We start from the raw sequence: 13,313 nt of genomic DNA on the forward strand, positions 1-13,313 counted from the left end.
AATTTATGTGAAGAAAAAAATTACTACATTTTTTTCATAAATTTTGTAAAGGCCAAGAATAGCCTCAGATAATCTTCGAGATTCTAACTCATTTTCCTACTCAAATTTCGAAATTTCCTCACCAGCGTACCAGCATTATTTAATTTATTTTATACATTAAAACCAAAAAAAAAAAAAAAAAAACACCTTACATTTTTTATACATGTAAAAAAGCATAATTTCTGTTAAAAAAAAAAATATTGAATACATTCATTTTTGGTAAATGTTTACATGCCATAATGCCAAAAATAACCTCAGCTAATCGTCACCGCACCAGATAAGAGTTGTGATTAAGATGTTAATAAATCATGAGCAGAACAGAACCCTATTCTTGTTCAAAGTTAAAACCCTTGTTGTTTCTTCTGACGCCTTCTTGCCCGTTCCGCAGCGCCCCTAAAGCAAGTGAGTGAGTGAGAGTTTGGCATATCCATCAATGGCGGGAGGGAAAGCAAGGAAGGAGAAGGCGAAGCCAGCAGCCGCAGCGCATGCGCCGTACCAGGGAGGCATATCCTTCCACAAGTCGAAAGGGCAGCACATCCTCAAGAACCCTTTGCTCGTCGATTCCATTGTCCAGAAGTCAGGTATCAAGAGCACCGATGTCATCCTCGAGATCGGTCCTGGTACTGGTAATCTCACCAAGAAGCTTCTAGAAGCTGGTAAGAGGGTCATCGCCGTTGAGATTGACTCTCGCATGGTCCTCGAGCTCCAGAGACGTTTCCAGGGCACTCCTCACTCCAACCGCTTGCAGGTTTTTCTCTTTTCCTTTTTGTTTTTGAAAAGTATTTTCATTTCTTGATGCCCTTATTGAGTAACTCAGAATTATCACTCAATATGATCGTTAATTGTGTTTGTGTTGTTGTGTGTAATTATGTGTTTTTGGTGAATTGCATCAAATGAAATATAAAATAGGTGTTGTTTGCTGCTATGTCTGTCCACAGGTTATTCAAGGAGATGTGCTCAAGACTGAGCTTCCCTACTTTGATATTTGCGTGGCAAACATCCCTTATCAAATCTCATCTCCCCTCACCTTCAAGTTATTGAATCACCAACCTGCTTTCAGATGTGCCATCATAATGTTCCAGAGGGAATTCGCAATGAGACTGGTTGCGCAGCCTGGGGACAAGCTCTACTGTCGTCTTACCGTCAACACCCAACTCTTGTCTCGAGTCTCCCACCTCCTCAAAGTTGGAAGGAACAATTTTCGCCCTCCACCCAAGGTGGATTCCTCTGTAGTTCGAATTGAGCCCAGGAAACCGCGAATTGAAGTTAAGCAAAAGGAGTGGGATGGCTTTTTGCGAATCTGTTTTAATAGAAAGAACAAAACGCTTGGTTCAATTTTTAGGCAGAAACGTGTTCTTAATTTGCTCGAGAAGAATTACAAGACACTGCAGTCGCTTAATCTTGCACCGGCAGAACAGGGTACCACGGAGATGGAGGATACTAATAATTTGATGGATTTTTCGGATGAGGAAATGGAGATGGACGATGATGGAGATGGAGATGGAGATGGTGATGGAATGGAGGTGGAGGATGGTAATGGAGAAGGGGAGACATCTGAATTCAAACAAAAGGTTTTGGGGGTGTTGAAGGAGGGAGATTTCGAAGACAAGAGGTCATCCAAACTCACATTACAGGAATTCTTGTACCTACTTTCTTTGTTCAACAAAGCTGGTATACACTTCTCGTGATTTTATGACTCAGATGGTTTCTTTTACCTTTTTCTTTTGTTTAAGATCATACCCAACCCAATTTTGTTAGGCTTCAGGTCTTTTTTCTTCTGTTCTATTTGTTTTTTTTTTTTTTTGGTCCTGGCTGTTTTATTTGGTTTCGAATGTTTTGTAAGAAGTTACAATTGGATACTTTAGTTTGAAATGATGTGGATGGTTTTCCAATTTTCCTTTCCAATGTATTTGGATTGTTCACCTTGGTAAGCCATACTCCAGTTTAGCTCAACTACATTAGATAAATGATTCTGCATTATGTCAAGTATCATGCATAGACAATCTTATGCCATTTCCAACTCAATGTCTAAAAAATTGTTATCAGTAACTTCCAAGGCTTATGGAGCATTTCTGTTAGCTTACATCCCCTGATGTTTATCAGAAGCTGTTCTTTAAGCCCATTCAAGATTTGATTGACAGCCCACAAACCTATGTCATTCAATAAAATCTGTGTAAAGACTTGCAAATTGCACTTTGGTTCAAGGGATTTGGGGTTTCATGGGGACAGGGTTACTTTTCGGTTTGTGTCTTACCAACTGGGCGCATACTGGCACTCGGTCACAGAAGAGCATGACTCTTTAATTACGTAGCATTGAGTTCGAGAGGAATATTTTTCGCATCCTGGACTTGTGCAATTTCAGTGCCTTGCAAATCGAATGGGAACCTATTGAACGAGAATTTGTAGTAGTGCTGCTCTCTTCTTCTTGATTCTCAACAGGAATGCTGGAGAGATAGGCTCTGGCCGCTTTTCCTTAAACTTCAGCATTCCATAATCTCGTATTGTACTGTACCGCAATATTATACCACTTTCAGCATGAGCATGTCCGAATGAAACCCATCCAACCTATTCAAGGTAAGATTAACACTAGTGACCATGAACTTAAATTTCAGGAAGCTGATAGACAAGCTTATAATTATATACACACTACGCCTTAAATCTGAAAACATAAGCACTTCATAAGATCTAGTTAAAAACAGTTCTAATACATCAAAGGAGCTTTCTTCCACAAAATGTTTTGGGGTTTAAAACCATAAAGAAAAACAGAATTATGTAAGTTTTGTCTTCTTTGACTTGACATGAGGCTTCTCAGGGATTTCGCCATCATCTTCCGAAGAGTCTTCAACAAGTTCATCGGGGACATCATTGGGAACATTATGTTTGGTGATGAAGTCCTTCAATATGCTCATGCTTTGCTCTTTAACAGAAACCAGTTGCTCTGAAAGAATGCCCTCATTTCCGTTGACAGAATATGTTTCTGACGCAAGCTGAAAGGTTACCTTAACCTGAGGCCTGCAAGGAATTGATTCTTGGATTTGAGCCTCCATCATCCTACACGATATTCAATCCAACAATGACACAATTAGATTTTACCCAATGCAATTTAAGGACACAATTATACTGACCCAATGCATAATACTAAACTCTAAAACGATGATATTCTCAAATTCACTGATTTTTCCGATAGCTCCAAAATCACAAACTGTTGAGACAACCCGTTTTCCTTCCCACAAATATTTCATATTTTCCTATTAATCTACACCATCCAAACTAATTTCTCCACTAGAAAAAGTAAATCACATTCTGATTCCAGCCCTACTCCCCAGAAATGAAAGGCCCAATAGTGAAGAAATCACAAGAAATTTCACAATTGATTATTCTAACAAAATCCTAAGACCAGGGACGGGCCTAGGATTTTAAAATGGGGTGGGCTGAACATCCAAGCTAATTTCTCATTATTGTTGATGAAATTTTTTAGCAAAATTTCGACAACATCTTATTTGTTTTTATGACATTTCTCAAATTTACACAAGCTGTTAAATCACTTTTACAATTATTATCAAACAAAACTCGACGGCACGAGTGAATTTCTTTAATAAAACAAAATATACACCTAGTTAGGGGACGTAATGAGCCTTACCCCTCAAAATGCATATTCATCTAGCTGTACCTACTGTTTCATCTAGCTGCGACTTCTTTGGAGGTAAGACTACAAGACAAGATAAGACTACAAGAAATTTTCACTTCCAAAGTAAAAACAAGTGAAAAATAATGACCTCAACATATTTACCCCAACTATTTGGAGATTACCCATGTTTTTTTTTCCCTTTAATTAGATAAAGAACTAATAATTAGAAATTTAGAACTGATTAATCGCAGGTTGTATTTCCCCAACTATTCGCAGGTTGTATACCCTTTCTAATTGCATCATCTCTCTAGTGTTGCATTCATTAATTTCCCAGAAAATACATGATTATTCCATATAATAATGGCCATTGGCCAACAATATTCCCAGGATGCACATTTAAATCCATAATTTATTCATATCCCTAATTTTTTCAAATCCTAAATCAAACCCCAAAAGCTTGAAATTCTATATAAAATAAATAGTGAGTTAGTTACCTTCTTAGACTTGGGGTGACTGCCGAGTGCCGATCGGAGTAACAATAATCATAGAACAAAAGAAAAAAAGAGACTGGGAAAAAAAAAAAAAAAAAAAAAAGGAAGAAGAGGGATTGAGTATATAAGTGAAAACTTACTTTGAAATTGTAATGGTGTGTGAGATTCAGAGCTAGAAGAAGAAGAACTGAAGAAGTTCAGTTCGTGCAGGGGCGGAAAGCTCGAAGGCTGAAGGAACTCAGCAGGCTCAGCGTGAAAACTGAATCGAATGGGTATTGAGTGGGTCTTTTTTTCTTTTTCGGGTATAATACATTTTTAATCCCTGTAATTTTGAGTTAAAAACATATTTGATTCTTGTGGTTTTCAATTTTGCTAATTTAGTCCTTATATTTTATGAAGTTTGTAATTTTAAGACAATTTTAACAAAAATAAAATCCTTAATTTAGGAAAAAAATATCCACTTGTTTTTAAGAAATATTTTGTTGGGGGATTGAAAGATTATCTAATGGGCTTTCTAAAACTACTTTCAATTTTTATTTTCATGTTTATTTACTAAAGAAATTGAGGCTAAAAAAATGTTTAGAGTTTGAACTTTAAATTCTTGTTTGAAAATAAAAAATTTAAAATTATATACATAATTTTGAGTCATTTTTGAGTAAAATTGGCTAATTTAAACAAGTTATTAGTTTTGATTTAAAGAAATTTTTATGTTAGGTGTATAATGTATTAAAATTGTAAAAAATATAAAACACAAGGTTTAAATTGACAAAATTGAAATCACGAGGACCAAATGTGCTTTTAGTTCAAAACACACAGACTAAAAATATATTTTATCTTTTTTTTTTTTTGTCATTATTGGGCTGGGTATATTTGGGTTAAATGGTTAATAGCCTATACTACTACTACTCTTTTTTTTTTTTTGAAAAAAAATAGGAGCCCACCTCAGCCTTCCCTTAGGTACGCCCATGCCTAAGACTATGTTTGGCTTCATAGCTTTGGACCCTGATTTTGGCTTTGGCCTTGGAATGCCGAATCCTCACATTTAACTTATTTGGAATTTGGGATTTGGAATTGAAAACTTTTTTTAGCTGATAGTTAGAACAAAATATACTTAACCCAGATTAAATCCTTCCTTCAACTTCAACGACCACTGCAAGCCCGAGGCTTTTCAAAACCCTGTAACCTTTCCTCAGCAAGCTCTAATTGTAAACTATCGTGGTGTATGATAAGAGGAGACACTCTGCAGCCCTACTTGTTGGTTGTAAACTATGGACCGGTCTAATTTTTTCTTGGCCTTTTCAAAAGGGCATTTTATCCATAGGAGAATTAACAACAAGGGCTACAAACAGTAGCAGTGCCAAACGGGCCATAAGTTCTTTTCTAGGTACTTTTTAAAAAACCTCTTAAAAACGCTTTTATAATTCAAAATTTTTTATTTATTTTTATTAAACACTACCAAAAGATACTAATCTAAAAGCACTTTTGGTAATTATAAAAGTAGTGCCAAACGAAATTCTTTTTCAGCAAAGCAACATCATACAGTAAAGGAGAATAATAGATAACAACCAATTCTAACATATATAGACAATAATTTTTCCATGCAACTGCAACCACTTTTTCCAATAGTGTAGACTTTGTATTCTAGCAATCTTCACATTTATGTCTCAGCAAGGATATGCCTATGAGTAGACAAGCTTTGTATGAAAGCAAGCACTCTTCAGAGACGAAAAAAATGGCTCATGCTAACTCTCTCTCTTTCATTTGTTCTCAGTTCACAGTTTTCATTTTCTTTGTAAAACCATCAGTGTACTCAAGCAATTTAGTAATAATATTCAGTAAGTTTCCTTAAACTTCTCTTTATCTGTTTCTTTTAATTTAACTTCAATTCCAAAACAGGGAACCACTTTCATAACATATTATTATCTTGATAAACACGATCCTTGGATATCTCTACTCTAGTAATTTGTCTCTCTATTATGTTTAATTTGGCACTGTAAGAAAGATCTCTTAGTGTGCGAGTCCCTGAATTCTGGCCGCCATTTATAGTCTGAGTTGCTGCGTGCGGTGTTTCATACTTGTTGTACCATACCTCATACAATGTTTAGATACAACAGTCCAGAGACACAGCGGCTTCGAGTAATTTGGTATCAAAGCTTTTTTTTATCATTATAATAATATTGTTAGATAATAAAGTACCACGACGATTGAAGTTATCATTACAAATTGAGAAATTTATTGTGTTTCTTTGCATGATATTTAATTGAGAAGTTATTTATAAGAAGGTATCTTTATTTATAAAGTTGTTAGTTTATATAAAAAATTATACTGTTACTAGAATAAAAGCTATATTAGAATAAAAGCTAAACTAGAAACCATAAAACAGACTATTAAATTTTATAAATCTAGAATAACATATTACTTAGAAGTCTTATAATTACCTAATCTAGTGAACAAGCTCAAGCAAATTATTTTGAGGTTATAATAATCAATCAAGAAGCAATAGAAAACTTATAAACTATTCAAGAAAAATTAAGAATACTTTTGCAGTTAAGCTAGAAAAAGGCAGGTTTGATAAATTATTTTAATTTAGAAATAAGTGAGTGTTCGTATGACTAATCATCTTAACATAACGACAAATCATATAAGGCTTAACATCATGTCGTTTGGGCCTAGGTCCAAAGGATAAGCCCCTCCTAGGCTCCTGGGCTCCTAGGCACCGACTTGCTAGGCCCAAAGACTAAGCCCTTCCTGGACTCCTGGGCTCCTAGCCCCTGACCTCCAAGGCCTTGATCTACTAAGTTCCGGCCTCCTAAGCTCCAGCCTCCTAGGCCCCGACCCGTGTCAACTCATTCGGATCCACGAAACAGGTGACACGTGGCGCTCCTATGGTACGAGTCGTTACAAGAGACACGTGTCATCACCGGATTGGTTGACACTCTTCCAAAAGTTCTATAAAAAAGGCACTTTCTTGTCACAAAAGGACATTCAATCAATAATATACTATTCACTCACTCTGCTCAGAAATTCTCTTGACACTGACTTGAGCATCGGAGGAGGTTCGGCCGGTACCACACCGGTGCCCTTCCCGCTCACTTTTGTGTGTTTGCGCAGGGTGCTTCGAATATTACTTTTTCATCACTATTCACTAGTCGGACCCAGCTATCCGTTCCTACCCCACTTCGAAGTGTCGTCCACTCAGTGAGAGGTCAACGGGTCCACGTGGTTTGACTCGTCGTTGACTGCTCTACCATTTTTGAGCATCAATAGTTTGGCGCCGTCTGTGGGAAAATAGCAACTTTTCCCCATTTGATTCTCTACCCTTAGTTGAGGTGCAAAGATTTTCCGACCTTCCAACCTTCCGACCTTCTAACCCTCGCGATGTCGGACGGAGGTCCGATTCTCGACCAAGTCGACAACACCCCACTTGGTGACAAACGAGGCAAGAAGGTTGCCGAACCTGATCAGAAAGCATACATCCAACGGTTGGAAGCTCAACTCCAACGAACCCAGGAACAGCTCGACCTCCAAAAGGACACAACACAGCTGTATGAGCGACTTCTCCACGACAGGGAAGAACATACCACTCTCCGGGGTGGTGAGGGGAGGAACCCTCGAAGGGACCGAAATGTTCCGCGTCAACTGGACGCAGGGCAAGCTAGCCGCCCACCCCCAGGTTTTCAGAAGAGACTTGTCCATCCGGTCAGCCAGGCCCGATCTGGCGAGTATCCTACCCGCTCTGAAGAGTTCCACATTTATGGGGACTGCCGTCATCTGCTCGACGACAACTGTTCTAGACGAGAGGAGCAGCAAATGACCCGGGGTGAATCCAACCCATGTCCCCAAGATTTTGAGGAAGAAGAGGCTATTCATCCCAAGCGACAACGGGGAGAAGAGCAGGATTTTTCGACTGGACGCCGTGCAGGAGATGATGCTCTCACGGGCGAGCAAATCGCTGACTCCGGTAATAGCGAATCTCTTCCACCCGACCAGCTCCAAGCACTCCTCATGGACATCAGCGAGCGCCTAAAGAGAGTGGAGGGGAGAAGTCGTGGTGGACACCCATCTTTGGAAACAAGGGAGCTACCTGGACCTTTCACAGCTCGCATCCTATCCATTCCCCCGGTTGGCGACGTCCGACCTCCCAAAATAACTCCGTACACAGGGAAGGAAGACCCATATGACCACCTCATGAGTTTCCGGTCAGCTCTGAAGTCCAAGGGTGTCGATGACATTATAAAGTGTCGGATATTCCCTTCTACCCTCTCTGGCAGTGCAAGGGATTGGTTCTATCAACTTCCTCCCGGCTCGGTTGATTGTTTCAACGAGCTCCGAGAGCTCTTCCTAGGCCAGTATATCATCCAGACTGATAGGATTTACACCACGGATGACCTGACGCGGGTCCGCCAGGGCAACAGGGAATCCCTACGGGAATATATCACCCGATTTCAGCTAGAGCGATCTAGGTGTCGTGACTGTGATGAGAAGGTAGTCCTCGCTGCTTTCAAAGGTGGTCTCCTAGAGGGGGACTTCTTGTTCGAAATCAACCGCCGCAATCCGCACACTTACAAGGAACTCATGCAAGAGGCCATTGCCTATGCTACTGCCGAATTCAAAACATATGGGAAAAAGCCGCCTACCATGGACCGTCCAAGTACCGACCAGGCCATCATAGTGCCACTCCAGCCCGAGCCCTACTCGGGTAACCAATATGGGGGGTCCGGGAAAAAATTCAAGAAATTCACTAAGAAAAATTTTGGTGATGGTAGAGGTGGAGGACAACGAAGGGAGGAAAATTATCAGACATCCTATGCCTCCAGGTTCAAGGTCTATACCATCCTCACTGTCACTTATACAGAGTTATATCCCTAGATCAAGGACATACTTCCTAAGCTCCCACCTCGCCCACAACAAACACGGTACCGGGCTAACAAGAACTTTTTTTGCCTTTACCATGATTACCATGGCCATGACACCAAGGTATGCAGAGCCTTTAAGAAGGTAATAGAGACTTTGATACAGACAGGAAAGTTGGATGGTTTTATAGACAAGGAGGCCACTGAGAAGGCCAACGCCGAAGGACAACGACGGGGGCGAGTAAATACCATCTGTGGTGGCCCGACCCTCGCTGACAACTCCAACAGGGCTAGGAAGGAATACGCCCGAAGTGCTCAGCAATGCTCAGGCGTTATGGCTGTAGACTTCCACCGTGACAAAAAGACTCCTAAGCTCGGGTGGTCGCCCATTTCCTTCGCTGAGGAAGAAGAACGTTATTTAATCTTTCCCCACGATGACCCTTTGGTCATTGAGGCCACCATAGCTAATTTCGATGTGGTAGCTCCGTCAACATCTTCTTCGCCTCAGCCTTCACCGCTCTTGAAATTGACCAGGAGAGGCTTGACCGGTCAGTCACTCCTTTACTCAGCTTTTCGGGCGACATGGTCACCCTTCTTGGTGGGATCTACCTCCTTCTCACCCTCGGGAGGTATCCTTTGTTCGCTACCACAACCACTCAATTTTTGGTGGTTGACTGCCCCACAACTTACAACGTCATCCTAGGACGACCGGCCATTAACCAACTCAAGGTTATGATCTCCACCCACTTGCTTTTGATCAAGTTCCCGACTCCATGTGGAACATGGGTAGTCAAAGGCAATTAGGTATCAGCCAGGTCATGCTATACGACTTCCGTCAAGAAGAAAAAAGAGGCCAAGCCTTCTATGGCTGTTTCTGTCTCCCCCACTTGCCCTACCCGAGCTTCTCCTGAGTATCCCCGTGATGTGTCTTTCAGAGCCATTGCTCAACCAGATGACAATTGTGTGGAAGAAGTTCTCATCTCACCTACCTACCCGGACCGCAAGGTTCGGGTCGAAACTCAGCTAAACGTTGGTCTCCGAGAAGAACTCATTCACTTCCTTCGTGCCAATGCTGAAGTATTTGCATGGTCCTATGATGACATGCCCGGATATCTCCGGAGGTAATCTCTCATCGCCTAAGTCTTAATCCACAGCACCGCCCCGTCCAACAAAAGCGTAGGCAGTACAAGCCAGAAATCTATGCTGCTATGAAGGACGAAGTCGACAAGTTACAGAAAATTGGTTTTATCCGCGAGGTTTCCTACCCGGATTGGCTCGCCAACCTTGTGATGGTCAAGAAGTCTAATGGCAAGTGGAGGATGTGCGTGGACTTCACCGACCTCAACAAGGCCTGCCCCAAGGACAGCTTTCCCCTTCCACGAATTAACCAGCTGATTGATGCCACAGCAGGCCATGCCCTCCTTAGTTTCATGGATGCCTACTCCGGCTATAACCAAATTCTTATGCACAGCCCCGACCAGGACAATACGGCCTTCATTACTGACAGAGGCTTATATTGTTATAAGGTCATGCCCTTCGGACTCAAAAATACCGGGGCCATCTACCAGCGCTTAGATGTTTTCTGTGCTCAAGAAGTACCAGATGCGCCTGAACCCTGCCAAGTGCACGTTCGGCGTATTTTCAGAAAAGTTCCTTGGCTTCATGGTAAGCCAAAGGGGGATCGAGGCAAACCCTGAGAAAATCAAAGCCTTGATCGATATGCAATCTCCCAGGACTCAGAAGGAAGTCCAGAGCCTAACAGGTTGGGTCGCCGCCTTGACGCGATTCATATCTAAGGCCACCGACCATTGCGCCCCATTCTTCAAAACCCTCAAGACTCGGACGAAATATATTGACTGGACTCCGGAGTGTGAGAAGGCCTTCCAAGACCTTAAAGAATATATGAGCAAATCACCTCTACTTTCTAAACCCGAACTAGGGGAAGAGCTACTCCTGTACTTGTCCGTTTCCCTGACAGCCACCAGCTCAGTCCTAATTCGACTTGAGGATAGGGTCGAGCACCCGGTGTACTATACCAGCAAGGCCCTGCAAGATGCTGAGACCAGATATCCAGAGATAGAAAAATTAGCCTTTGTCTTGGTCACATTAGCCCGGCGCCTCCGCCCATACTTCCAGGCTCACCCTATCGTGGTTCTCACCAATCAACCACTCAGGCAAGTCTTGCAGCGACCTGAGGTCTCCGGCCGGCTTATCAAATGGTCTATTGAGTTGAGCGAATTTGACATTTCTTACCACCCATGGCCGGCGATAAAGGGACAAGTCATTGCAGACTTCATTTCAGAGTCTACACTCCTACCCGAGGCTGAGCCCTCCTCCGCCATTGTGTCGACCACCGACCCACCAACTTCTTCAACTCCAGCAATCAGGTCGGATCGCCCAATCTGGTCTTTATATGTTGATGGATCTTCCAACTAGCAGGGCAGTGGAGCCGGACTTGTTTTGATCGCCCTTGACCAGACCACCATCGAGTATGCTCTTCGATTCGGCTTCCAGACATCCAACAATGAGGCTGAATATGAGGCCCTCCTTGCCGGCTTATCTTTGGCACTACATATGGACGTTCAGCAACTCAGAATCTACAGCGATTCTTAACTTGTGGTGAACCAAGTCACACAGGAATACCAGACAAAGGGTGAACGCATGGCAGCCTACTTCACCAAAGTCCAAAGCCTACTAGGTCAGTTCTCAGCATACCAACTCATACAAATTCCTCGAGCAGAAAACGAGAGGGCAAACGTCCTAGCTCGCCTTGCCTCGGCTGTTGACCAAACCTCCAGAAGGTCTGTCCCAGTCGAGTTCCTATCTCAGCGCAGCACTGATGCTATGGAGGTCTGCCAGTTTGAGCAATAAGCTAGTTGGATGGACCATCTCCTCACATTTCTTAAGCATGGGAACCCACATGCAGACAAGACCGAGGCTCGACGCCTTCGCCATCGAGCCTCCCGATATACCATTATCAACAACACGTTATACAAGCGGGGTTTCTCCATGCCATACTTACGATGCCTTACCCCTGAACAAGGCGACTGGATCATCCGGGAGATCCATGAAGGGGTATGCTCAATCATGCAGAGGCCCAATCCTTAGCCCACAAGGCCATTCGCCAAGGCTACTATTGGCCGACCCTCCGAGCTGATGCAAAGAAGCTCACCCAGAAATGCATAAAGTGCCAAAATTTTGCAACTTTTCCGCGCCAACCACCCGAGCCCCTGACTACCATGAACAGTCCTTGGCCCTTTGCCCAATGGGGCATAGACTTAGTCGGACCAATAACAGAAGGGAAGGGAAAAGTCAAAATGGCAGTAGTCGCGGTGGACTATTTCACTAAGTGGGCAGAAGCCGAGCCCTTGGCAAAGGAAACCACCCAAACCATCAAGAGCTTTGTATGGAAGATCATAATTTGTCGCTTCAGTCTCCCTTACGCCATTATCACTGACAACGACAAACAGTTTGACAACAAAGACTTCAAATCATTTTGCTCCGCATTCAACATCAAGGTTTTCTTTGCCTCTCCTAGTCATCCTCAGGCCAACGGACAAGTTGAGACTGTCAACAAGACCATCAAACATACCTTGAAGACCAAGCTTGATGCAAAGAAGGGAAAGTGGCCTGATTTCCTACCCGAAGTTTTATGGTCCTACCGGACGACTTGTCGATCCTCGACCGAGGAAACCCCCTATTCCTTGGCCTTTGCTTCTGAAGCCGTCATCCCAGTTGAGGTCGGACTTGCCTCCTACCGCCTTGACACATTTCAGCCTGAGCAAAATGCTGACCAGCTAGCCCTAAGTCTTGACCTTGCTGAGGAACTTCGGGCCCAGGCTGAGCTACACAAGTATGCCTACCAGCAACGAGTCACTCGGTACTACAATTCTAAAGTTAAGCCTCGCCACTTCAGAGTGGGGGACTAGGTCCTGCGCAGCACTACCTTGGCCAAAACGGGTGCTCTGAAACCTAACTGGGAAAGACCATATGAAATCATTGAGGTCGTCCGTCCGAGCAAATACAGGCTCCACGCCACAACCGGCAAGGAACTCGGCCACCCTTGGCATGCCGAGCACCTCCGCTACTTTTACAAGTAGACACATGTTGTATCCCCCGAAAACTTTTTTCAATTTCATCTATCTTATATCGCTTAAATAAATGAATGTCCTACCACAGACACATTTTGTCTTTATTTTTATTCAAAGTGTTAATTGTCTGTATGGACCCCTGGGCCATCAGACATCCGACTCTATCCATATCCGTACCATGCATTCAAGGGAAGCTAAGTACCATGCATTC

At 42.6% G+C, this 13,313-nt stretch overlaps 2 protein-coding genes across 4 annotated transcripts; one reads left to right on the forward strand and one right to left on the reverse strand.

The window, feature by feature from the left end:
- The first annotated feature begins 378 nt into the window (after nt 1–378).
- Nucleotides 379–2,044, forward strand: DIM1A (Ribosomal RNA adenine dimethylase family protein). The gene is made up of 2 exons (XM_086251835.1): nt 379–787; nt 978–2,044. The coding sequence occupies exons 1-2, from the start codon at nt 473–475 to the stop codon at nt 1,725–1,727; spliced, it is 1,065 nt and encodes a 354-aa protein (XP_086107961.1). The 5' UTR covers nt 379–472; the 3' UTR covers nt 1,728–2,044.
- A 648-nt stretch (nt 2,045–2,692) lies between these two features.
- Nucleotides 2,693–4,453, reverse strand: LOC147280363 (uncharacterized). 3 transcript variants are annotated; one of them, XM_086251864.1, is made up of 2 exons: nt 4,299–4,453; nt 2,693–3,090 (listed from the first exon to the last, which is right to left on the reverse strand). In XM_086251864.1, exon 2 carries the CDS (start codon nt 3,087–3,089, stop codon nt 2,808–2,810), a length of 282 nt encoding a protein of 93 aa, XP_086107990.1. In that variant the 5' UTR covers nt 3,090; nt 4,299–4,453; the 3' UTR covers nt 2,693–2,807. The 3 variants fall into 3 exon arrangements, with proteins under 3 accessions (XP_086107990.1, XP_086107991.1, XP_086107989.1); XM_086251865.1 differs by having other exon boundaries at nt 4,162–4,299; XM_086251863.1 differs by lacking the exon at nt 4,299–4,453 and adding an exon at nt 3,680–4,132.
- Between the last annotated feature and the right edge of the window lie 8,860 nt (nt 4,454–13,313).

Source organism: Dryas octopetala, chromosome 7 (genome assembly GCF_963921425.1).
Source record: "Dryas octopetala chromosome 7, drDryOcto1.1, whole genome shotgun sequence".
Taxonomy (NCBI): domain Eukaryota; kingdom Viridiplantae; phylum Streptophyta; class Magnoliopsida; order Rosales; family Rosaceae; genus Dryas; species Dryas octopetala.